This window comes from Aquila chrysaetos, chromosome 7, assembly GCF_900496995.4.
Source record: "Aquila chrysaetos chrysaetos chromosome 7, bAquChr1.4, whole genome shotgun sequence".
NCBI classification, from domain to species: Eukaryota; Metazoa; Chordata; class Aves; order Accipitriformes; family Accipitridae; genus Aquila; species Aquila chrysaetos.
Window position 1 is genome coordinate 37,252,884 of NC_044010.1, and position 25,137 is coordinate 37,278,020.

A 25,137-nucleotide genomic window follows, 5' to 3' on the forward strand; every position below is an offset into this window, starting at 1 on the left:
GCAGCTAGGCTGGTTTGCAAATCCCAGACAGGCACATTGGCACATATATGTTATAAAATGCATTGGATCCACTTTCTGAAGATCCTCGCTCTCTAATGACAGCTGCCAAAACTGAAAGTTATGTTTTATGAGTATGCCAGCTGTCTCCCGTGCAATGGTTGTCAGGTACATAAAGACATATTGAAAGGATATCGGGGAATCACATGAATGTGCAAAGAACAACGGGGGATGCTGAAAAGCTTCACTGCTGAAGTACGGCAGTGTTGCGTGCCCTGCAATGACCCTTTCGGAATTTGCGCAGCTTGCTTTCCTTCCTTCCCTTCCCTTCCCCTTCCCCTTCCCCTTCCCTTCCCTTCCCTTCCCTTCCCTTCCATTCCCCATTTCAAATTTTTGGCAAAAAAGAAAAAATGAAAGAATTTTCACTGAAATGACAGTTTTTGAAATCAGAACATTTTGGACCAATACCAATTCAGATAGCGAATGCTGCACAAGCGCTCCATGGGAGCTGTACGGGGAGTGCCTCCTAGACTCATTCAGACCGAACACACCGCCCATGCTGTTCCACGAGCCTCTGTTTCAGGGAGGAGACATGATATGTTATGGGAATTTCATGGTCTGATGCATTGTAGAGTATGAAATATGGCAGGGGAGATCCACTCCATCTATGAGAATAAAGACATTAAGCAACTGAAGTAGCTCCTCGGAGACAGAGTGATGGCATACCAGAATTGAAGTATTTGGGTTTCAGCTAACTATTTTATCCATAAACTCATTTTTCTGTAAAAAGCAGTTCTAATTAAAAAAATATATTCAAGAACAGCTTTATGTAAAATGGAGGAACATGACGTAGCATGGTTGCTGTTCTCTGGAACAGGCTTTGGAGGCGACCTGGAATGCATCCTCCCTTATTAACAAGGAAAATGTTACTTCCATTAAAAAAAGAAACAACCCTTCCCCCCCAAGCTATCCGTGAGAAACTCTAAGTGTATCTTCTGTTTGAAATTTAAATTTGAGTGTAATACCACCCACTGTATGAAATGAATGTGATTAAAATGATGGTTCCTTTTATTTTCAATTAAAATACATTTTAAGTGTTTAACTTTCCGCACTAAATGCAAATGCAGGTGCATAATACAGCACTGGGAAACCAGAAAGTGGAAACCCACTGACCTAGTTTCACCATCCCGGCAGACTAAGATGCAAAAAAACCAAACAAAAAGACGTAAAAGCATCCCACCCCCTGCTCCCCCAAGCCCGCCAGGGCCCCGAAGTAAAATGTGCTGTATAAAAGTCACAAAACTAAAAACATTAAAAATTAATTCGTGCAGGAAACGGCAAATGTGGTGGGGTTTGCCCCGTCCGTGACCCCGGTTCCAGAGTTATTTTGGGGGGGAACCACGTTCAGAGGTTACCGCACCCCAGGAGGCGGGAGGGAGGGAAGGGGAGTACGCAAAGCTTTGGGCCTGAGGTAAATTTTGAGAGATTTGCGAGGAAGCCGCCAATGAATTCTGAAAAATTCAATTAAGGGATTCGTGTTTCGTTCTACTTCGGACCCAAAGGCCGCAAACCCAGACTCGCCCGCGGCTTCTGGGCCCGCACCGCCGCGCCTCCCGCACTCCCGGGGCTCCTGAGGAGGAAGGCCAGGGCCCGCCTCCCTCCGGTACCGCCTGGGCGGGCTGTAACACGGGGGGCAACCGGCGGCGGGGCCGGGGGGACCGGGTCGGGCCGAGCTTTTGGGGCCCGGGACTCCCGGACCCGGCGGCCGGGCCGGGCCGGGCCGGGAGCGCCTGGCTCGGCCCCGCCCCCCCGTGACGTCATCGGCCGGTCTCCAGGCAACGGCGCCCCCAGCGGCGCGGGGCTCCCGGCGGGCCGGGGCGGTCATGGCGCTGCCGCTCCTGCCCGCGGCCTCCCGCCAGCGGAACGTGAGTGACAGCGGAGGGGACGCCCCTTCCCTCCCCTCACCTCTCCTCCCCTGCCTTGCCTTGCCCCGGTGCCGGGGCTGCCCCGGTGCCGGTTGGCCCGGCTGTTCCCCTCAGGTCAGGTCAGGTCAGGCCAGGCCAGGCCAGGCCAGGCCAGGCCGGGGTCGACGCGGCCGCCACAGGGCGGGCGCCGGTAGCGCTCCGCCGGCCTGAGGGGTGACGAGGGCGGAACAAGATGCCCTTTGGGTGCCGGTGGGGCCGGCGGGAGCGGGTGAGGCGCAGGTGCTCCCTGCGGAGTCGGCCCCGGGGTGGCGAAGCAAGCGCCGGTGCCACGGCGAGGCCTGTCGTCCCCCCCCCCCCCCCCCCCTTACCCGGCAGGTGGAAAGCAGGGTGCTGTTAAGTGTACAAACCCCCTCCGCTTTTACCTTGGGAGCGGGAATACTTTGCAGCGAGGCAGGGACTGAGGGATCGGGCAGCTGCTGTGGGGCAGTTTGAGCTCTTGTTGCGCCTCTAGCAAAGCAAAACGGGGAGAGGCAGATACCCACTAAATAAACCAAAAAGCCTTTGCGGAGGGGGGTGGAAAATGCTAGGGATGCTAATGTGTTTTTTTCAGAGCTGCCAGTACTATTAAGTACCGATGGCAGTCTGTGAATATAGAAGATGGTATTTTTATCGTGAGCTACAATAGCAAACAAAAGAGAAGGCTGCCATCGCTATTTCAAACTTGTTCAGCAAGGGTAGCTAGAAATTTGTTGCATACAATCTGTACTGTGAAATGGTACAGGAGGTAAGGAAGGATTTGGGCATGGCACTGTCGCTGGTGCCTTTAGGAGGCAGATGAAACAGTGTAGGCTTTCTTAATAATGTTAAAATATCTGGAAAGGAACCTGTTTTTTCATGCTACGAACATGTTGCAGCTGTTAGAGCCCTCGTTTCTGCATCCTTACTGCTGGGGTGCTTTCCTAACTCCTGAGTCTGGTCCACCCTATGAGGGAGTGTACAGAAGGTGATAATGTAGTTCAGAGACAATTTGCAAATGGTTTGTCAAGACACGTGTATTAACGCCAATGATACCATGAGTGTCAGTACCCCTTCAATATGAGACTTCTCTGTGCTGTTAGCATATCTGGAGCCTACTTTACGAGCTATGAATCAGTTTGCATTAAGTGCGGTCCAGTGTAAAACCTCTGGCAGCTCTCTAAAAAAACAAGACAGGTAGATGCAATCATAGCTGGCCAGGTGCTGGTACAGGAAGCATGAAATTGGATAGAAATATGTGGACTGCCCAGCCTCGCTTGGTGTGTCAGCATTGCACAGGTGCGTGCAAACACAGGACCTCTTGCAGGAGGATCCCAACTTACAAGCAGTAAGGATCTTTCAAGCAACTTCTTTCTTGCAAACAGCAGGCTGGGTGCCGTTGTTTTAGAAGGATAAACAAAAATTAGGAGGGTCTGGTGGTGAATACTCAGTCTCTCTTGCTGAATTCAAATTTGTATTGTAAAGAGTTGGTTGTGTGTATAACACTTCAGGTAGCTGCTGAGTGGGTGTATCAGCAACAGTGAAATAGGTGTCTACCATTGGTATCTGCTGGGTGGAAGCAGAATAGCTCAGCTCAATGTTATCCATGACTTTGTTGTTCTCCAAATTTCAATTTAACTTAATTGATAGGGATTATTGGTTTTGGAGTATGATGGAGTGAGTCATCTCCAGAGGTCCACAGGAGCAATGAAGAGGCTTTGTGGTAGACATGGTGCCTCCTTTTTCAGAGAAAAGGCACAGTATTTGGCTTCACGTGCTTGGGAAGAGTTGCATATAGAGAGCATTGAACACCCCATGCTGAAGTACATAAAGTGCATATATGTGTTGTGAGAACTAAAGGCGTGAAAACTAAGTCACAACTGGCACAAGACACCATTGTAAAACCATGGTTATACCCTTGTTAGGGCTCCAGATTGCTCTTTTTGACAATCCTTGAGATAGTGGAGTTAATACGGATAACTCAACTTTCTTGAAAAGCATTTCTGATCTCCACTTAGTTGTTGGCTATTAGATTTCATTTTATTTTCATACAGTTCCACAAATGAGAGGCTAAGAAGAGCATATTTAAAGGGAAAAAAAGTGTCATTGCTATAGATAAATTGAAAAGGAATAAAGTGTTTTCACCTGTTAGTACTCTAAGCATTGTCATCAATGCCTCTTATTGCACAGAAACAACAGTAGCAAAGCATCCCCTGAAGAAGGACGAGCAGAGGACAGAGAATTGCTGTTCCTGTCAGCCCTTGGTTTATAATTATGGGTATTAATTCCACTCTTAACCACTGTTCAAGCTGCTGCTGCAATCCTCTTTTCTCTGCCCCTAATGCTTCCACCTGCCTTATATATAGGCCCACGAAAGGCAGTGGAAGAGGAGTACATATGCGTTTTGTTTACCTTGGATGTGTTCAATAAGGCAGCTGGGCTCTCTCCAGAAAATCAGAGCTTTAAGGTAGTTAGGGACACGGAGTCTAACTTCAGGGCAGCAGGGACTGCATTGGCAAATGGGAAGTGATAAATCTTTCCGCAGCGCTTAGGTCTCTGGATCTAAGAGCCACTGGCCCTTGTATTACCCCTCCGTTGTGATTATTATTACTTCTAGCTCACTCTACCAGGAATACTTACTTCCTCTCCAGCCAGGAGCAGAAACGCTTCATCTCCGGCTGGGAGCAAGGGCAGTGAGGCCGGGCAGCTCACAGCCGCCGCTGGTGCCGGGACTGTGAAAGGCAGCAGCCGCTGGCTGGTTTTTATTGTTTTTCCCTCCCTTAACTGTAACTGACTGGTGCCCGATTCAGCAACCCCGAGAGCGATGCTGCCACTGCGGTCCTGCGTAGCTGGGACAAAATCTTGCTGCTTGGGCATCACAGAGGCTGGAGGGAAACATAGGGAGGTGATAGGCACTTTTAAAACAGGCAGAGTGGTTCCTACGGTAATGTAAGGTAATGTTTCCTTTGTGCTAAAAGAAGAGCAAGGATGAAAGGGACAGGCATAGCACAAGCAGTGCCATGTTTGATATTTGGTTTGATGGGGTGGAGAAGAATGACGGCTAGCAGAAGGCGTCAGGAGCATAAAATACTGTCTACAAAGAGAGTAAAAAGAACCGCCCCTATTTTTTCAGATCTCTTTAAAATCAAATTACAGTAGTTTGTGAACACATAAGTCCACCCATCAAATAAACCCCCTTCACCTCCTTTAAAACTCCTGTTCCTTGAACAGAAGTCCAAAGATAAGCTGCTCATCAGCAGCGCCTGTCATGTTCACATGTGGGTGATCAGGAGATCTAACAACAGAGCAGGCTGGTATTTTGAGCAAGGATTAGCTCATCTCCTGCCCACTTGTGAGGCCCCCCTCTTCAGGGTGCTGGCTAATGGGCAGAATTCAGGCCGTGCCCCTTTGCCGAGGCTGGAGAGGCCAGATTCTGTGCTGGGAGTGCTGCTGCCCCTCAGCGAGGCTGGTGCTCCTCTGTCCTGACAGCCTTAGAGAAGTGCCCTTGTCCGCCTGGCAGTGGCAGGATGTGGTACTCGCACATCATTTACCATCCTGTTGCATTGAAGAGTTTATTTATTTCTTTATTTTCACAAACAGTAACTTGCGGGTTACCCCCTTGAAAATTTCAATACCTGTTGCATACCCTTGGAAAGGGGAATTCCTCAATTCCTTTCTTTTTATCCTGCCATGGAAGCCGATGTTTAAGAGCCACAGGGAGACCTAGGTACTGTGACTTCCACCTGCAGAGCCCAACTGATATTGAAATTGTGCAATAATGAGATTTTCAGTTTTGTCCATACAAGTTATATGCATGTCACCTGTTTGTCAGGACAGAAAATCACAGATCTTGATAACCATGTTTAATCCTGCATGTGGTGGAAATGTAGCATATAATAGGTTTGCTCTGTTACTGCAAAAAAAAGTTTGTGCATTTGGAGTCTGGACTGTTAGGGATGACGCTGGTTGCAATGCAACAGCATCATTACTTCCTTTGTTAGTGTTACTGGTCTACCTCTTGTTCTCAAAGGCAGCTGCCCCTTCTGATACCAGGTTGATGTTGTTGCCTTGTATCAGCAGCTAATGGAGAGGACCTCATATTCACATGGGTCAGATTTACCAAGTGCTAGCTGACCAGCGTGTTTTCTTGCCTGAGGTTTGAAATCCCTCTCAGAGAGAGAATTCTGTGCAACAATTCAGCATGGCATTTCTCAGAGAATCGGACAATAAGTTTATAGATCTCAGGGGGAAAAGACATCCTTGAGAATATCAGTTTCTGTTGTAAACTTTAGTGGTGCAGCAGAAATTCCACATCTTCCTTGTTTATTGCAGGAGGTTGGAATTGCCCTCAACTGTCCTTCTGTTGCTGTCTCTATGTTTCCTGGCTTGAGTTTTTTCTGCTGCTCTGTAATCATTGGTGCCAAAACAGGACATTAGTTTTTCTTGACAGAGTGCTTGCCAACCTCTGTGTAAGTAAGCCTGCCTGCTGTGCCTTCCCTTCTTTCCCTGGCCTTCTTTCCTGAACCCCTTCCACTACCTCCTGCCCCTCAGCCCCACACCCCCAGATCTCTGTCTGTTCACAACCCCCAAACCCAAATCTTCCTGTAGCTGCCCATTGGGGTTGCATTTTGGACCCTTTACTTTATATCCATCTGTTGTCTTCTCCCAGGCTGCGCCAGCTCAGGCAGTAAGAGCAAGCTAATGGAATCATAGAATGGTTTGGTTTGGAAGGGATCTTTAAAGGTCATCTAGTCCAACCCCCCTGCGATGAGCGGGAACATCTTCAACTAGATCAGGTTGCTCAGGGCCTCGTCCAACCTGACCTTGAATGTTTCCAGGGATGGAGCATCTACCACCTCTCTGGGCAACCTGTTCCAGTGCCTCACCACCTTCATTGTAAAAAATTCTTCCTTGTATCTAGCCTAAATCTACCCTCGTTTAGTTTAAAACCATTACCCCTTGTCCTATTGCTACAGGCCCTACTAAAAAGTTTGTCCCCATCTTTCTTATAAGCCTCCTTTAGGTCCTGGAAGGCTTCTATAAGGTCTCCCTGGAGCCTTCTTTTTTCCAGGCTGAACAATCCCAACTCTCTCAACCTGTCCTCATAGGAGAGGTGTTCCATCCCTCTAAAAATTTTGTCACCCTCCTCTGGACCTGCTCTAACAGGTCCATGTTAGTGTTGATGCACCTTGTTCTGGGATGTGTTAGAGGGGCACCAGAGTTGCTGGGATCCATGTCTTAAGGTATTCCTCCTTTTACAGTACCACTTAACCTCTGAACATACTGAAACCTCTGCAGCAAGCTGGGGATGATAAAAGAGTTGAAAATTGGTCACATGAATTTGACTGGCACAGTGTGCAGCATTTGCATTTATTTCCATTGCTTAGCCAAAGCAACCAGGAGACTGTAAGAGCAGCCTAGAATAGTTCAGAAATGCCACAGTTCATCCTGATACAGGATTTGAGCAGGATCTCCACAGTGCAGCTGCTGTTCTCAAGATGGGAATTAAAAATGGATGCAGGGAAGAGAACTGGGCTGCTACCAGCGGCATCTGCCATAACTCCCTGTGGGACTTGGTTAAAAACATGTAGCTCCTGAGGCAGCGTGTGTCACAGGGCTCCCTCATCGCTCCAGCCGCTGTGGTGAGAGATTTCTAGTTGTGTTTGGTTCAGCTGAAACGTGCAGCTCCCTGATGAGTTTGCTGTGACTCTGTACCAAAGTATTAAAGAGCAAGATGGAGAGAGCACACGGCAGTGTTCCCCAAGGACTGCAGTGGCTGAGTTTGCAAAGCCAATAGCTGCAGTTAGAGAATCCTGACCTTTGCATTAGTCACTATTGAGTGTATCCTCAATATTTATTTCAGGCTCACCGCACAGAAAATGGCCAGCTTTGTTCAGCAGATCTACAGCCTGTTCAGTTTAGCTGCATTAGCACAGCAGACACAGTAAAGCTCTTTCCCTGCACTCTCACAGATTTCTTTTAGAAGTAATTTAATATTACTGTGGAGGTAACATGATGTTCTGTCACTATTTTAGGCTGGTTGTGGTCTGAGTTCATTAGCTGAAGTTTCCCAAATGTCATTTGTCTCTTTTGTGATCTTCAATTACAATTACTCTTTCTTTTAAACATTCTTTTGGTTTTTTTTTTTTGTTGTGGGTTTGGTTTGGGGTTTTTTTAAGAAATAACTGTACAGACTTTTAGAAGAGATTATTTTGCATATGGATTTAGGTGCATTTTATGGAGAAGGGCTCATAAGTAATTTTGTGATTAGGAATCTAAAATAGTCTTTCTGTCGAATACTCAGAAAGTTATAAGAATGCCACAAAAGATTCTTAACAGAATTGCAGCTGTTGGGCCATGTATTTTTCATATCAAATTGTGAACGATGTTGCAATTTCATCCCTAAATTCTGGAAAATTTCCAGCAGGAGCAAACCTGGATTACTTTGATGAACACTTTACCACACTGTAGCTCGCCAAAACCCAGAAACAGATGAAGAGCAAATTCTTCTAGAAGAAGCTTTGAGGACATGAAGAGCTTTCCTTTGCTCAGGAAAACTGCCACCCTCACTGTGCTTTGACAACTATGCCTTTCTCCTTAACTCATGCTTTGGTAATAGGGGGAAAATAATTAAATACTTGCTGTGCCAAAAAGTAGATCTGTTCTATGGCACCTTCAGTATAAATTAGATGTTTCTGCCTAGAAATTTCCCTTTTAAAACTCAGCTTGACTATAGTTATTCCACATTTGAACTGATAAATGCAGAAAGCTCCCTTCCATTCTGACTTCTCCCAACTCTTTATCAGCTTACTGAGGAACAAAATTATTAAAAAAAGAAATAGAAGGAAGGGCCGCTTGGCAGCACTCAAAGGAGAGGGAGAAAACCATCCCAAGTGCAGATGTGTTACAAAGCGGGTGCCAGAGCCCGTCAGTGCCTGTCTGTTCCAGAGTCCTGTACCAGGAGAGTGCCTGTGCTCACTTTTTGAGGAAGGGGGGCGATGACCACATCGAGAGCTGCTCCTAATGCCTACATGTCAGTGCTTACACTGGGCACCGAAGCATGACGTTTATATCACAGCTCAAAAACATGTGCTGATATGAAATATTTTATTTTGGGCATTATTCCTGCAAATATGTAGCTCTTTTTAAAATCTTGTTAAATTCCTGGCTTGAGCAATCCTGTGTGGCGGGGCGGGGAGGGGGGGGGGGGCAGGCGTGGCCTAACTAATTGTTACACAAGTATTTCCTTTTATTGATTTTCTCTTTTATTCAGTAACCCTTGTTCTTGACTTATAAACGTATGGGTCAGGAGTACTTTTTTTCCTTTGTATTATTCTTTAAACTATGATACTTGCCATGTGCCCTTTTATTCACCCCTATGTAAATCATTGCTTACCTTTCAAATATCTTGTTTGAGGAAGTGCTTCCATACTCCCAATCATTACTGTCCCCAGTACGCAAACCTTATCTGGTTTTGCAGTGACTGTTTCAAAGGGTGCTGGCTAGCCCAGCTTCTGTTAACCTAAGGAAGGTATGGCCATTGATTACAATGGTATTAAAAATAATAATTTGTAAAAATAGTAAGTCATTTATTATTTTTCATACCACTGTCCTTGCAAAAGTAGTATGCCAAAGGGTTTTAAGCAAAGGTTAAGCTACAGTAGTGATTGAGCTGTTCGTGTCAAGGGCAGCTCTCCATTCTGTGTCATTGGATTTAGAGCACCGCAAGGCAGGTGAACAGTTCAGATTGCAACCTTCAGTGTGCAGTAGTTTGTATATACGAGCATTGAATATTATGAGCCATGAGGTTGGTTAGCTGCCTTTCGAATTCCTCACTCTCTTTCCTATTGGCAGAATGAAATAACTATTCGGTTACTTTCAGGTTTTGCTGCTTCACTGCTTGCACTTGTTCCCAGAACTGCTGTCCTGAGCGTGTGTTACGTTATCTTGGGGCACTTGAATGTTGCCATGATGAAAAATGATTATTTGTACTATTTTTTGATTTATGATAGTAACTTAGAGTTGTCTACATCTTTTGGGGGAGTAGTGGTTTAAATACATGCGTGTGATAATTAGTGATGCCCAGTCTTCCAAATGTAGTGGAGGAGACAATTTTGGCCCTCTGCTACTTTACTGACATACCTCCTCTGGTGCTGCTATGAAAAATTTTGCTGTCCAGCCTTTTCCTCTACCCAGGGCCTTCTCTGTGCTCACCCATAACATCAGTTCCTCCCCCTTCAGCCTCATGCTCACCCAGTCCCAGGCCGAGGGAGGGCACAGCTGCGGTAGCCTCTGTCTCCCCTTACTAGGTGTGCTGGGGTGCAGTTACCCAGTGGCCCTTCTACGCCTTCCCAGACAAAATGTTTCGAGGATTTGAGAGGGCGAGGAAGGGAGGAATAGCAGAGTGAGAGGAGCTAACGAGTCAGGATTGCCACTCGTGGGAGGAGGGGTTAGTAGAGCTTTCTGTTGGCTTTTCATATTTCCCTGTCCTCTTGTGCGAGACTGATGTGTGGGGTCATTAGGGGATTGCTGCCGGAGTGCAGCTCACACCGGCTGCCTCCATTCGAGGGAACTGGCCAGCAAAGCAGGCAGCTCATTAGGAGGGACATTCCCACAGGCAGGACTGATATTCATGTGAGGCCAGAGGCTTTTCTGCATCACTTCAAGACTGGCTCCAGCCCCAGCCAAGAAATGCGAGTAGGCAAGACGGGTTTCTTTGCAGTTGGTTGTGCATAGTTTTTTACACACTCCATCCTTAATTGCCTGAAAAAATAGTAGTAAAATAAAGAAATCACTGCAGAGACCTTCTTTTGGAATAAGCCCAGATGGAATAAATATTCTGTCTTTTGATTCAGATCCAACCTCCCAAAATTCAAATGTATTCACTAGTACAGAGCTATTTATTTTGCACTCGGGGATGCAAGTGTAAATAAGATCTTTGACATAAATAATGAGAGCAGGCTGTTCTTCGGGAAGTACAGCAGGCTGTACTCCTGAACCTTTTCCATTTGTCCTCTGGTGATCTGTAAGAAAAGGCTTTTCCCCTCTACCTTTTGGAACAGTTCTAGTGGGTGAACTGCTTCTTTCTACCACATGCCTCAATCCTTGTTGCAAGGAAGGTGGGGAGGGGGGGAACAGCCAGTATCATCCTGTCTCTCAGCCTGGGTAAATAACTGGAATGTTTTTCCATTTTCGTCTATAGGGCTGGCAAATTGACCACTGAAATATGTCACTTCACTTGCAGCATTCCAGTTGTTACAGGTTTTTAGACTGTATTAAAAGTAATTATAGAGAAACGTTTACATAATTAATCCCCCTTGCCTAGATAGGTAACTCTTACAGATTTAGAAACAAACACACAGATTTTTTTTCTCTTTTTCTTCCAAACTTTTGACAGATAGGGAAAGAAAAGTTCCACAAGTCACAGCACTGGGGTTACTGCAATAATGTTGCTATGCTGGTTGGAGAAGATAAACCTGGAATAGGAGGTGAACCGTTACCTGGTCAGAAGCTGAAACCTAAATACAGTGTATTTCCTGAAGGGATGGGAAGTGATGCTCCTGCTTGGGTAGCTTTTGACAAGCAGGTATGTAGAAATCTAAATCTGTATGTGTTTTTTGAATAGCTACAATATGACAAAGACAGTATAAAGGTGAAATTCAGTTAGTCAGGTATTTCAGAAGATTATTTTGTGCATGCAAAAGAAGCTCCTAGATGGACAAAAAGAGTGGTAACATCTATTTTTCCGTCATATTGGTATATTGGTCAATTAATATAAACATATATCATGCCATACAGCAACATATAAAAATATTTCTGTATTGGGGTACATCTCCTACAGGATATATTAAAAATAAGGGAGTGGGTTGACATATTTCTTTTTAGTGAAAATGGTGACAGTAAAGGAATTATTTGGCAACCTGGTAAGAATGAATGTAAGGTATGCCCTAGTCAAGGAGAAAATGTGCACAGGCACTTGGGAACCATTAACCTCAGTGGAGTGCTATAGGCTCAGAATTTACTTATCCCATCATGTTTGCTTGCTCAAAGTCCTGTTCACTTTTGTGTGATCTGTTCCTGTGTAATATAGGTAGACTGTGTCCATTATAGACAGAGGAATTTAAAATTAATATTTTTTTTATTTTGCAAGAATGTAGTGACACCTTTAAAGTTAGAGAGTTATCAAATAACTGTAATCTGTGATGATACGAATTTTGTAGCACACTGTCATTACTTTCCATGTTTAAATTTAATGTAAATTCTACTTAGCAATGTTTTCTTTCTAAAGCAAAAGGCCTACAATCAGAGAAGGAAAATGATCCAGAAAAAGAAATCATTCAGCAGATCACAGAAATGTTGCATGACTAAATGATTATGGTATTTAAATGTTGGGAAGAATGGCTAATCTCATAATTTTTGCTTTAAAAGAAAAGCCATGCAGGTAATTGCAGTACAATTACACATTTGTCTTTTTGGCAGACCAGAACTACTACAAGAAAATGTAAGGTTTGCACAGATACACGTGACTTCGGTTAGCATTGCCTCTGAAATCCCTAGTATTGCTCACATAGTTTTCAGCAATGTGCTCAAGTATGAATTGGTCTGATGTGGCAAAGTGTTAAGGCTTCAGTCCATCCTGCACTTGCTTTATCTGCACCCTTCTTTCAATGAGGAGGTGCGTGTTGGCGTCTCAGGGCAATATGTAAGTTAGCAGGACTTGGACCCAAGTTTATGAAATAAAGGAATTAGTTAGAAGGCAGTGGGGACCTGCCACTGAGCATCAGGCACTGAACTTGGCTGGTGAGATTAGCTAGGTGGCCTTTTGACATTCCTTCTCTAATCGGTGTATTCCTCCACAGGGCAATACAGGACAGGAGTTTGCAGGTTCGGAATTGGCCTCTGGAGGGCTCATGTGTTTGTATTAATTGCAGACTGTTAAAGGGTACTACCCAACTAATTTAGCTTCCTCAGTTAAGAGCCTAGAACTCAGCTACGTCCTCCAGTACTGCAGTTTGTGACTCAGCAGAACGGACTACATGAAAAATGGTTTAAGTAGGTGTTTATCTTTTTAAATGTAGTCTGCTTTCTTACCGTTTTTCTTTGGTTTGTAACTTTCAGCAGTACCATAGTAGTTGGAGGAAGGACAGGCATAAAACTTCATTATTAAGTAGGTTGAGAAATAGTTTTTGCAATTTCATATGCCTAATAGGAAGCAGGTGTAATTTAATTTCTTCTAGGATTAAGTACACACACAAGGCCTCCTGGCCTTGAAACGATGTTTATAATTTGACTACCACAGGTGCCAGTGAAACCTTGTGCCAACTTTACAAAATGCCAGGGAGTTTATTCAATATTTGTTACTTTTGGTTTTCATAGGTAACATTTAATTTTTTAAACAGTGGGATGGGAACTTTGCATGCAGCAATGTACTACAGATGAGACATGAGTTAGGAAGTGTTACATTTCTGGTATTTTTAAAATTAACATTGCTTTAAAATGAAAAGTAAGTCATCTTCTTTTCTGTCCCTTCCCCTCCTCACCCTTCCTGAATCATCTGTTTTGATCTGCAAAATTGTAGTTGGGTGCTGCATATATTTCAGTCATACACTAGCACGTTGATAAGGGTATAAAGAGAGTAAAGTTGAAGTGCAAAAGAGCTTGCACAAACTCCTTGAATGGAGTAAACCAGGACATAGGTGTATGCTCAGTGAAAGAAATAAATACAGCGTATTTAGGACCTGATTGTGCTTGGAGATCTGTGCAAACAGCAGACAGACCATTTCGCCTGGCTGGTGTCTCATGAGACAACCATTCTCAGAAAAGATCATTGACAAAATTAAGAACACTTAGTAATCAAATAGGGCACTTGAACAATATGTTTGTCAAATGACTATTATACTCTAGTGCGACTAGCAGAATAGGGAGAAGGGGGTACAGCATCTAAGGAAGTTTCCAATGGTTGCATGGCTTATCAGCAGCTGGGCAAGGAATGAAATTCAGCTCCCTGTCAGGTGAACCCCAGGATGTTCAGACTGGGATATAGTGGTTCCACCATAGTACCTTTGAAGTGCCCTGGAGTATTTGAGAGATTTACCCAGGGCTCCTGGTCCTTCCAGAATAGTAACTGGAGGCCAGGAAGAATACCTTGGTAACCAAAAATGGCACTATACACCAATATTTTAAACAAATGGAAGGAAGCAGAGATGTTAAAGCATGATAGAGTTGTTTGTGTTGGCTCTGTTGTATGTCAGATGTTTTATTGAGTGTTTTTGTGTTTGATACATGAAACAGTGAAATCCACAGTTAAAAATTGCATGTGGCCAGAATGATTTTTTTTATTTATTTTCAACTATTTCATCTGTAGGTTGTTCAGAAACTTGCATGTTGTACTACTTAAACAAACCATAACTGATAATGTCTAGATTCTTTTGTGTGAAGATTTAATGTCATCAGGTTTAACAGGTAACAGTTATGTCATCTGATTAGAATTTAAATTTTATTTCTCTAATGGTAGTGGGTCACAGTGCAGGAGAGTTGATGCCAAAAATGTGTCTGTCCTATTGTTTGATGCGTGCTGAAAATCGGTGGGATCTTAGCCTTTGAAATAGTTTGTGGAAGCAGAGTTTTCCTCGTCTTGCACTTAACCTGCCTGAGAGAAGGCAGAGTGGCTTATTGAGAAGTCTGACTAGGACACAGGGCAGCTGTTCTTGTGTGCTCCTGGGCAATACACTAGCTCTCTCTCCCCAGATGTAGAAAAAGAGGTTGTGTTTGTCTATTAGGGTGTTTTAAAATCTCTGTTGTTAGTATTCATGGAAGTACTTTGAGGTTCTCAAAGGCATGTGCTAAAGGAGTACAGGCTATGAACAGGTCTGTTCTGTCATATAGGGATCTCAGCCAGCTTACTAGATTTCAAACGTTTTCAAGCCATGGTCTGCCAGATGCTCACTGAAACAAGGAACAGCTTAGTTGTCTTTTTTTCAGTGCTTCAGTTTGTCTAATGAATCAAGAATAAAGGTAATTGAATTTATTAAATAGAATCATTGTGAAAAATGAAGTATGAATTAGCACTGATTTGACCTAAATGTGTTGGGGGAGCAGGACAGAAACCTGTTTCAATTAATGCCTTCCTGCACATACTTAACACAGCAATGCACTACCAAGTAGATACTTCTTGCATGTTCCCTTAAAATTGGTCTTTGTGATTAAAGACCGTAAATGATACTGAGAAGCGTAAAACTTGTGTAATCGTTTGCCAAGTTTGAACTGGGATCTCCAGACGTAAAGGCCACTGTAGTAAACCACTGGGCATCTCACCTATGAAGGTTTTTTTTCTTGCATTACTGCTATTGCAAGAGACCATGAAGACCAGTTGGTATAATCTCTGAGATTTCTCCACTCACTGAATTGCAGAACCATGTAAGTTTTGAAATGCCAATATTGCACAGCTCTAAATGACTCCTGAAAAATGTCATTTCACTCTGATAGTCTTCAGTACCATTTATTAAACAGCTTGCAGGATCTGCTTAAAAAGAACTCTTCTTTCCACTTACTCAATGGTAAAGCCATTACTGTCATAATGCACTTTATTTTCCAGCAATTCATTGAATAGCAGTCTAAAATTTGCTTCAGGACCTAGGTAGCTCATTGTGTTATCAAAAGTGCTTTGTTCAGAAGATTTTTCCAAGCAGCATGCTGATAGTTTTATATTTGATTTATTTCTTTACTTTAGAGTTCCATTTCTGCTTAGATGTTGTGATAATAAAAATGCCAAGCAAAGAATTTTAAATTTATGTGATTTAATGTGGATTTCTGTTCTTACATTTCTGAGAAATAAATCTACCTCCTGAAATCCATACATTTAGTTACTTATAATCTATACAAGTTTATTTTATTGACTATTTTGCAAAGGCATTGGAGATTTTGCTGCTTTACACTTATTTATTGGTTTTAATAGGTATTGTCTTTTGATGCCTATTTTGAGGAAGAAGTGCCTGACAAAAATCAAGAGCTATATAGAATCAGACATTGTAAAATATACTTCTACCTTGAAGATGATACAATTCAAGTGATTGAACCCCAAGTGAAAAACAGTGGCATAACTCAAGGTATCTATTTTTAATAGCACTCTTTTTTTCCCCCTTTATTTCTTTCTTCAGTACAGTCTTGGTCCATTCCAAAGGATAGGTAATGTGACTTCTTATAGTTGGAATGTAAGTGAACAGCTGTAATTGCCTTTTCTTGTTACGGATCATAATGTGAATTTTTTTATTGTCTTAGTTTCCTTAGATGTAGGTTTTGTAAGGCAGAATCCCCTCCCATACTCAAAGATACAATTTTTTCTTCAATATAGTTGTTTGCAATCATATGACAGTAGGTCTTTTGTCAGTGTTTTGTCACTTCTGCAAAAGCAATTTGTGTTCTCGATCTCCATTCCTGAGCCTGGCTCCTTCCATCTTGGCACTGATAGTAAGTCCTCTAGTGGCAGCTCTGTAACTGTTCATCAGCTGCTGCAGTATCTCTGCCATTATTGAAGAAGAGCGCCTTTTGTGCCTTTGGCTGTTGGTTCTTTTATGATTAAAGTGCCCTTGGCACAGTAATTTTTCCTTGATGCCTCAGAAGCTGCCTTGCCTCGGTGTCACATCGCTGCACTTGGGCCAGCCTGAGGACTTCTGGAGGAGAGTTTACTGAGCTGATTTACTGAGTATTTACTGAGTATTAATGGACTTTGTTTACATTAAGAAAATGTGACCTACTGGTCAACATCCTGTTGCAGAAGGGGAACACAGCTGCTGCTTCTTGGTGTTTGTGGGTCGCTGCCAGAATTAAAAAAGTTTTCAAGGGATATAGTCCAGATAAGCAGGATATCTTGGGATGAGTATCTTGGGATGACTGCGCCTCCAAATCCCCAAAGATATTTTGTACATTCTGGTGGATCTTAGCACAGCAATTTTCAAGAACAAGTTAACCATTTAACTACCATATTCTTTTCCAAGATGAGCAGATGCTATCAATTTCTCAGTCTACTGTATAGGATAATATTTAAAGATGTTATGTGCCTCATTACTGTTAGACCTGGGATAAAATTACCTGTCAACCTTTTCTTAAACCAGTACTTCAGGCCCTGCTCTGCCTGTGTTGAGTAGTTCTTCGTGCCAGAAATCTTGTTGGCTCTTCAGCAGGAACTGATTTTGAATTCGGAGAAACCTTGTCCTACTCCTACCTGGGCAAGTGCTTTTTCAAGACCTAAAGAAAAGCATGTTGGATCTCTTCTCCTGGGAACTCATATGCATGAGGCAGGAGACATCAGCGGGTTTAGGTTTTCCTTCACTTGTGTGTCACAGGAGTGGGAGTGGCTGTTTCTGGATTTTGTGGCTTAGAACAAATGGCCATTGACAAAGGAAGTACAGTTAACCTGAGATGCAGAGGTGACATCTTTGAGAGGAAAGGTGGAAGCCAGGTTCGTTAGAGCGCGATAAAGCAAATTCAAAGCTGATATCTGTGAAACTAGCTATAGGAATAAGTAATTTTCATTGTCTTTGTAGTATGGGTTGTGCAGGCTACCCCTTCACGCCTGGTGTTCCTGGCAGTCTAGTCATGTTTCTGCAGTGACCAGAAGGCTACAGTTTTCCCCTATTTCCTTGGTTGTATCTTGTGTTAATCGTTGTTGGAGTCACCTTTGGTACTGGATCTAAAATTAACTGAATAGTATTAGAGAGAAACAAGAATTCTCTCAGTCTTCCATGCAAGGATGTTTTGAAGGCCTCTACGACTTTGTATGAGTGCTTTATGTGTGATAAGTGTGTATACACAATGTATTACACTGATGGATTAAAAAGAAATGTTCGAGGATCTCAAAAGTGCACTTAATTTATTTGTTGCTGGTATCTGGGCTGGTAAGGAAGCTCTGTATATTGATTATGTTTAGGAAGAAAGAGATACTGTAAGTTGAAAGGCCCAAGGACTATTTGGGATGTGTTCAGGCTTCACAGTTGATGAGAAAGTCTGGGACCTATACTTTATCATAAACATCTACATAAATATTATTATTATCCCAAAGATTAATATGATGTAGAGGGGAGAAAGGTGGTGGAGATGCCTATCCGAGGATTCTTTACTCGCATGCATTTGGGCATTGACTTCATGCTCCATAACTGAAGAACAACCACAAAGTTGTTATGTTAAAGGTACTAGATATTTGTTGTTGAATATATGCAAAAGCAGTGTTTCTTAAAAAGAAATCCCAGACCATTAACTGCTAGTCTTACTCCATTTTCAATCAAAAATTGGCCTGTTGCCTCTTTTATTACAATTATATATCTCTCATATTTAAAATTCCCTGTCCTGACTGGGAATTTGTAAGCCTGAGAACAACAGAAGTGTAACTGTCTGCATTGTGAAGCTGGTAAACTGAAGCACAAAGGAATGAAAATCTCGCTCATGATCATGCAGAAAAGGTCATAACAGGACGAGGAACTGAAGTTCAGGATCTTAACCATAATGCTGTCCTCTGCACGTCTGCTGAAATACTACGTTTCAGTTAATTAAAATGCCAGGGATTTGTAGAGGAGAGTTCAGTTGTAGGAGAACTTGGGTTGTTGAAAGGCAAACTGCACTGAACAAAAGAGCACAGGTGTGCGGGTGTGGGTGAAGAAAGAAGTGTGGGAACATCAGGAGCAGGATAGGCTCAGTCTGTGTGAACATTTGGAGAGTTGCAGTGGTTGGAAAGGGGTTGTGTAAAGGAGGAACAGCAAAAAACAGTGATGGAAAAAGTGGAATTGGAACTGTTGAAGGCAGAAGGTGGTGGTGACCTTAACTTGGATGTTTACCCTGATGGAAAAGATGTAAAAGAGACAGCTGAAATGGCTGTTCTTAGGAGTCTTCTTGAAGAGTAGATAGGTCAGTGGTGGGGTAGATCAAAGGTAGATGATCTTAGCTTGGCTGGTTAATGCCTTGAGGCCATGGGATTACCAGTGCTTGTGCCATAACCCACAAATGAGAGCTTGATGGTCTGAATGGGTGTCCCTGGGCATGGTGGGATCAGAGAAATGTAGTAGTTTCCCACTGTACTCTCCACTGTGGGTAGTACTTGTGGCTTTGCAGAAAAAAACTTGGAGAGGCTTATGGACTGCAGGAAGATTTGGTGAAGGAACAGCTGTCAAAGAAGTTAGAATGTATAACTTTGATTATGATTTTACAAAACTAAAACAAATTGGCTTTGTGGAAAAAAAAAAAAAAAAGCCAGAAAATGTGTTTTTACTGTTGATCAAAATCTCAGAGTGACAAAGTGAATGATCTGTGGGAAATGTATTTCAGTGACTTTAAAAAATGCTTTATGGAATTGGCTGCTGTACTTGGACATGAATTTGGACAGATAAGGTTGCTACTAAATAACTGAAATTTAAACTTAATTTAATTTTGGAAACTGCCTTGCTATAGTTTGAACTTTGGAAAATACTAGAAGCATTAGAAGAAATCTATACAAACAGAGAAATTCAATGCAAAACACAAAGGAATGCAGAGGCCGGCGTGAACTTGAGAAACCAGAATCAAAGCAAAAAATACCAGGACAATCAGTGCACAAGAACTAACTAAAGATAAGGGAGTACACAGTGAAGAGGAGGACAGTAAACTCGACCACATAACAAAATCCACTATGTTCTTCCAAAGCCAGAATGCTAATTATTCTTCCCATATAAAAAGAAATTCTCCCATGGACAGGCAGCCTAGATATGGCAGTGCAAGTGTTTTGTAGATCTAATTCCCACTTAACAGGACTGTGGCTGGCTGATACTGTCTTATCAAAAGGTCATTTATGTCCCATGGGGTTGACTGTAGCTTCCAGTGCAATCCAGGCCCTGCAAGCCAGAGCAGAGTGGAGCAGCTGGCTGGTTTCCCCAAGGTCAGCCAGCTGAAAAAGAGAGTGGAGCTGCCTGCTGGCGGGGTTCCCAAGGCCGGCTGGCTGAAGAGGAAAGTACAAGCAGGAAAGCAAAGTTGCAGTCAGCTGCTCCAATATAACCGATTATCTAAGAGTTTAAGACCTCCCCTGAGGCCTTGAAATAATTGTGATTTTGCCGTACTTGATGGTGGCCAAATCATGACCTTGCTGTGTTCTGAGATGGGTGAATAAGTGAATGAAAGAAGCCCTTTTGTTTATTGGGGTGAACTCTTTGTGTTGCAAGAGTAGTAGTGGTTGCTTCTTCTCCTTTCTGTGCAAGCAGTCAGAGTGTACAAACTCCAGGTATTACCCATTGCTCTCCTCTGTCTAACGCACTCTTCAGTAGTGCAGAGGGAGTCAGAAAGCTGTGCTGAAGAAATTCTTGATACCACTTTATTTCTTCTGCAGAGCAGTGTAGCAGCAGAGACCAAATCATTTGCTGCCCATCTTCATGAGCTGTCCCATAGTCAAAAGGCCTTCACTACTATTAAGATCTCCTTAAGCTGCTGCTGTAGTTGCAAAATAATCAGAAGCCCTGAGAGAAAAGAAGATATGCTACAAATTATGGTGTGGGAACTTGATGCCACTACCACTGTCAGAGAAAAGCAGTACCCCAACTCCCTTTACAAGAGCACAGTAGAGGAGAGCTTTAGCCTGACCAGATGCAATAAACTGAGGAAAGACAAAAGAAACATCAAGAATAGCCATCCATCCTGAGCAACCTGAATGTTGCACATGCCCAGATACTCCTTTAACAACTTGTAGCAAATTTCTAGAAGTAGAAATGTAATTATTTTCCAGAAGGAAGGACAATTTAAAAAATGCTGAGACCTAACCTCAGCTGATCAGGTTTTATTAAATTTCAAATTCAACAATATAAAATGTATCCTCTACATGTGTAGATCAGGCACAGTGATACCTAATAAAAGCAAAGGATTGCTACAGATATTATCTTTACAAGTCATTTTCCATTAGGAAAGAAATTCTTATCCCTCAGAACAAAATAGGCATGTGTATTATACTTTGAAAAGCAATATGAAAAACTAGGTGAAGGCTTATTCACTAGTTCTGAGGTGAATATACTCTCAGAAAACACCTCATATTAGAAAATTGTCCACCATTATATTTTCACTAAAATGAAGATTCAACAGGATTTGCATTTATGTGGAGGACTGTTCTGACTTAGCACATTATCTGTTGATTTTTGTAGGAGTGACCCAAGGTTTAGCCAAAATCAGGTAACATATTTTAAAGTATGTGGTTTTGTTAATGGTAATGCGATGCAGTTTTGCATCATGTTAAAATGTGCTAATTACCACGTTTTCTAACTAGTATTTCCATGAGGATGCATCTTAAATATGTGTATAAGTAATTTTAAGCAGATAGATGTTCAAATTTATTTTACAGTCAAAGGTCAGTAACCAGAACATCGGATTTGGTACACGTGAAACATCAGGATGCTGAATGGGTCTTAAATAATTATTTTAATGGGAACATAAAGTAACTCTGCTTTGTTGCTTTATTCCCCTGGAAAATTAAGGGTATGTTTTCATTGTAGGAGTTAGAATTTAACAAACAACTCTGATAATGTAGTAGTGGAAGGTATTTCATACAGATTAGTCCTTAGGGAAATAAAGCAAACAATAAAGAATTTCCATGGACTAACTTAGGAATAAGGCCCTTCAAACACCAAACAAAACCACACAGCGATATCTTTCTCTCTCCTCCTCTGCCTGTCTTTGTCCCCTCTCTCCCCAGGCCTCCCTCTACCCCCACCTACCTGCAAAACAAAATAGCAGTGCTGGAAAATCATCAAACGGGACTCAGTGGGAAACACTACCAGATGCACAGCTGAAGGGCACTGGCAAGAAATCCAGTTCTGTAGTGAGAGATAATGAGATAGACCTTTTAGATAATTGTGTCTAATAAACTATTATTGTAGTAGTAGGTTAGTACTGGAGTTATTTTTAGTTTTGGAATTTTTGTGTGTTTACTGTAGTTGTCTTAAAGTTTCACCTTTTATAATTGCTGTAATTTTAAAGGTGTTGGGAACCTATAGTGGCAAGAAATTATAATAGTATGGGTTGGTGGTTCCTGTCTGGTCTCTAGCCAGGGGGTATCTGCATTATAAAGCTGGTGTTACAGAGGTGTCTGGGTTGGTAAGCACAGCAAAGATTCTGAGATTGAAGAGTGGACCATCTTTTTATTTTCTGCAGGGTATTTTCACGCAACTATATTGAGGTATTGATGTGGCAAAACTTTCACTGTTGTCCTTTTTGTTCTCTCATAATGTTGAAAAAAAGAGTTTAGTCCCAGCTGTGCCAGTCTGCTGTTCTTTGTGAACTCTAACTTCACTTGGAATAAATCATAGCTTGTCATACATGCAGCTGCATATCTTTCTTTAATGTATGTGTTACATATTTATTTAACCTACTGAGGCTGTAGCTTATAAGTTGTTTCTAATATACTTGTAGTATCACAAACTTGTTGAGGTTGGAAAGGATATCTTGAGATTGTCTAGTACAACCCCCCTGCTCCAAACAGGATCAGCTAGACCCAGGTGCCCCGGGCCATGTCCCCTTGGGTTTTAAGTATCTCCAAGAATGGAGACTTTGAACCTTTTTGGGCAACCTGTTCCAGTGTTTGATCACCCTCACAGTAAAAAAGTGTTTTCTTGTGTTCAGGTGGAATTTTGTATCTTTTAATTTGTGCCCATTGCCTCTTGTCCTGTCAGTGGGCACCAGAGAGAAGAGCTCCCTCCCATCAGGTATTTATAAACATTGATAAGTTTCCCCCCACAAGCCATCTCTGTTCCAGGCTGAACAGACCCATCTCTCTCAGCCTTTCCTCATACGAGAGATGCTCCAGTCTCTTAATCATCATCAGTGAGTACTTTTGAAGCATTACCCAATTCATCAGTGTATTTGTGAGTTTTCAGCTGATAGAGCAATAGCAGATTCCTTCTCTTCTAATGTGGTAAATGTAAACAAGTACAATGCTCTCAGAATAACAGTCCTTTCATTTAAAGACTATCAATAAGAAAATCTAAGTGTGCACTTACTTTAATGAAGTTAAAATTTCTCTTTTTTTCTTCTCCTCTCCCCTCTCCCTCTTTCTTTTTCTTTTGGATAGTGTTCCTGTTAGACTATGCGTTATGAGTTCCTGGCTCTGTATTTTTGAGATGGATTCTTTACTGCAGCCCAGCAATCAGCCCAACTCATCTCTGTTGTCTCTACTTTCAGTGTGCTCCTTAAGGAAGCTCAGTTGGATGTGCCTGCCTCCATGCTTGATAGGTCACACTTTTTTCCTTGGTAGGGCAGGTTTTTTCTCTAACCTTAGTTACAAATGGCTCTCCTCACCCTGCAGAGTGTACAGACAAATCTTGTCCCTCCCATACATCCCCACCACATGTTTTTTGCACAACCTTTTCTGTTGTTTTTTTTTTTTTTTAAAGAAAAATTAATGATACTAATGAGCACTGGAGACTGCTGTTGCTTTTCAAAAAAAGTGAAAAAGACATCTCTCTTCATCGTGAGAAAAAATACTTTGAAAAAATACTAACCTGTTACGTTTGCACCAACAAATGGGAATTTATTCCAGTGGTTTCCTGTTTGCTCCAGAAGGTGGTAATTTTCTGTATTAACTTCAGTCAAATGCTAGAACTTGGGGTTCCAGAAGACGATCAGCGTAAAGTATTGTTGTTAATAAAAAGGATCCTCTTACCTAATGGTTCTTTTGCTGAATGAAGGATAATTTTGTTTGTCCCATATGGCTTCTTCTATTTTGGTCATATCAGCATAGAAAATTAGCAAGTCTGTGAAGTGATCCTTAGAGCAAAGGATATTTACTCTATGAATTTATTCTAATTCTTTTACAGGAACTATTGTCCGACGGCATCGGATTCCACTTCCACCTCCTCATGAAGATCAGTTCTATACTATTGATCATTTCAATATCAACATAGAAGTAATCCTTTATGCCCGAAAATATAAGATTATAGATTGTGACCAGTTTACAAAAAATTTCCTGAGGAAGATGGGAATTAGATTAAATCCTCCTGCAGGTCGTCCAGATGACCCGTACACCAAAGAGCGGCAAAAGGTCAGATCAGGCAGTAATAGTGAAAACTTGATTTTAATAGAAGTGCCATTGCTGTTAGTAGTATGCATTATATAAATTATTTCTCTAATAGCAAATAGAAGGTAGCTATTTCAACATAGTAAATCCCAAGAGAAAACTTGCTTTTGAAAATTTTATTACATGGCTTTATTGTAATTTATTACAAGTGAAGTCCCAAATATAACGGATTTTCTCCTGATGTGTTCACACACTTTTTGAAACAGAACAAAATTGCTGAATATAAAATAAACCTTTCAGTATTAAGAGGAAAAAAACCCGGACCTATTATATGTACTACTTATAATTTTGCTTGAGCTAATTTAATGATAATAAACACTTTTAAAGTGGTTAAAGGAAGATCTAATTGGAATTGTGGTTCAAGCACATCCATGGCTTCCTGCAGGCTCACTTGGTCTATTTATATGTCATCATTCATCTCTATCCCCCATGTTATTAAAAGGTCTTTGCATGTGTAAAGCAAATTCTTCTGCCACACAGAACCCAGCACTCTGCAGTTTTAAGACTTGTGAGGTTTTATCTGAATGCGGTTCCCTCTTTTATGAGTATATGGGAACACATACATAGGTCCTCCAAAAATCTCATTCGCAGCTCCTAGATGCTATGTGGATTCCCCTCTGCAGGATTTGGGGTCTTTGGCAATAGTGGCAGGAGTGATGTTTTCTGTAGGGAATGACAGTTTCTTTCAGTTTGTTTTTCTTGATTAATATGAGTGCAGATGGCACTGTATTTTTCTCTTGACCTGACTCTGTTAGGACTGTTGGCCCACAATATACAGCCTGTTGTGATAGATCCAGCCTAGCGCTCTGAAAGCAGCAAATACTCCATGTGTCTGTTGCATTCAACTTATTCCTCCTGTTGAGAAAACTGCTGCAGCTCTCAGCAGCAAAAATGGAAGGTAATTATGACTGAGATGTGTAGGACAATTTGCATGTCTCTGAGGCACTCTCAGGCCAACATGTTGGTTTCACTTCGTTCATGCTTTCAGGCTTTTTGCAGCCCCCCAGTGAAAAGTAGTATTTGTAATACATCTCCTGGTTCTGCGTAGTGGTGACTCAGGCTGGCCATGGGTTGCTTTTCCCTTACTCAGGCCTTGTAGCTAACAGGTGTGTATTAACACATGCTGAG

The 25,137-nt window shown here is 42.2% G+C and overlaps 1 protein-coding gene across 3 annotated transcripts in view; it reads left to right on the forward strand.

Moving 5' to 3' along the window:
* Positions 1–1,802: 1,802 nt before the first annotated feature.
* Positions 1,803–25,137, forward strand: part of EFHC2 (EF-hand domain containing 2) — a 72,207-nt gene continuing 48,872 nt past the window's right edge. The window contains exons 1-4 of one of the 3 annotated variants that reach the window (XM_030020488.2): positions 1,803–1,922; positions 11,335–11,523; positions 15,892–16,042; positions 23,750–23,973. In XM_030020488.2, the coding sequence (XP_029876348.1) occupies positions 1,881–1,922; positions 11,335–11,523; positions 15,892–16,042; positions 23,750–23,973 (606 nt within the window). In that variant the 5' untranslated portion in view covers positions 1,803–1,880. Of the gene's footprint in view, positions 1,923–10,464; positions 10,629–11,332; positions 11,524–15,891; positions 16,043–23,749; positions 23,974–25,137 lie in introns of those variants that run through there. The other 2 variants (XM_030020489.2, XM_030020490.2) reach the window with 2 other exon arrangements.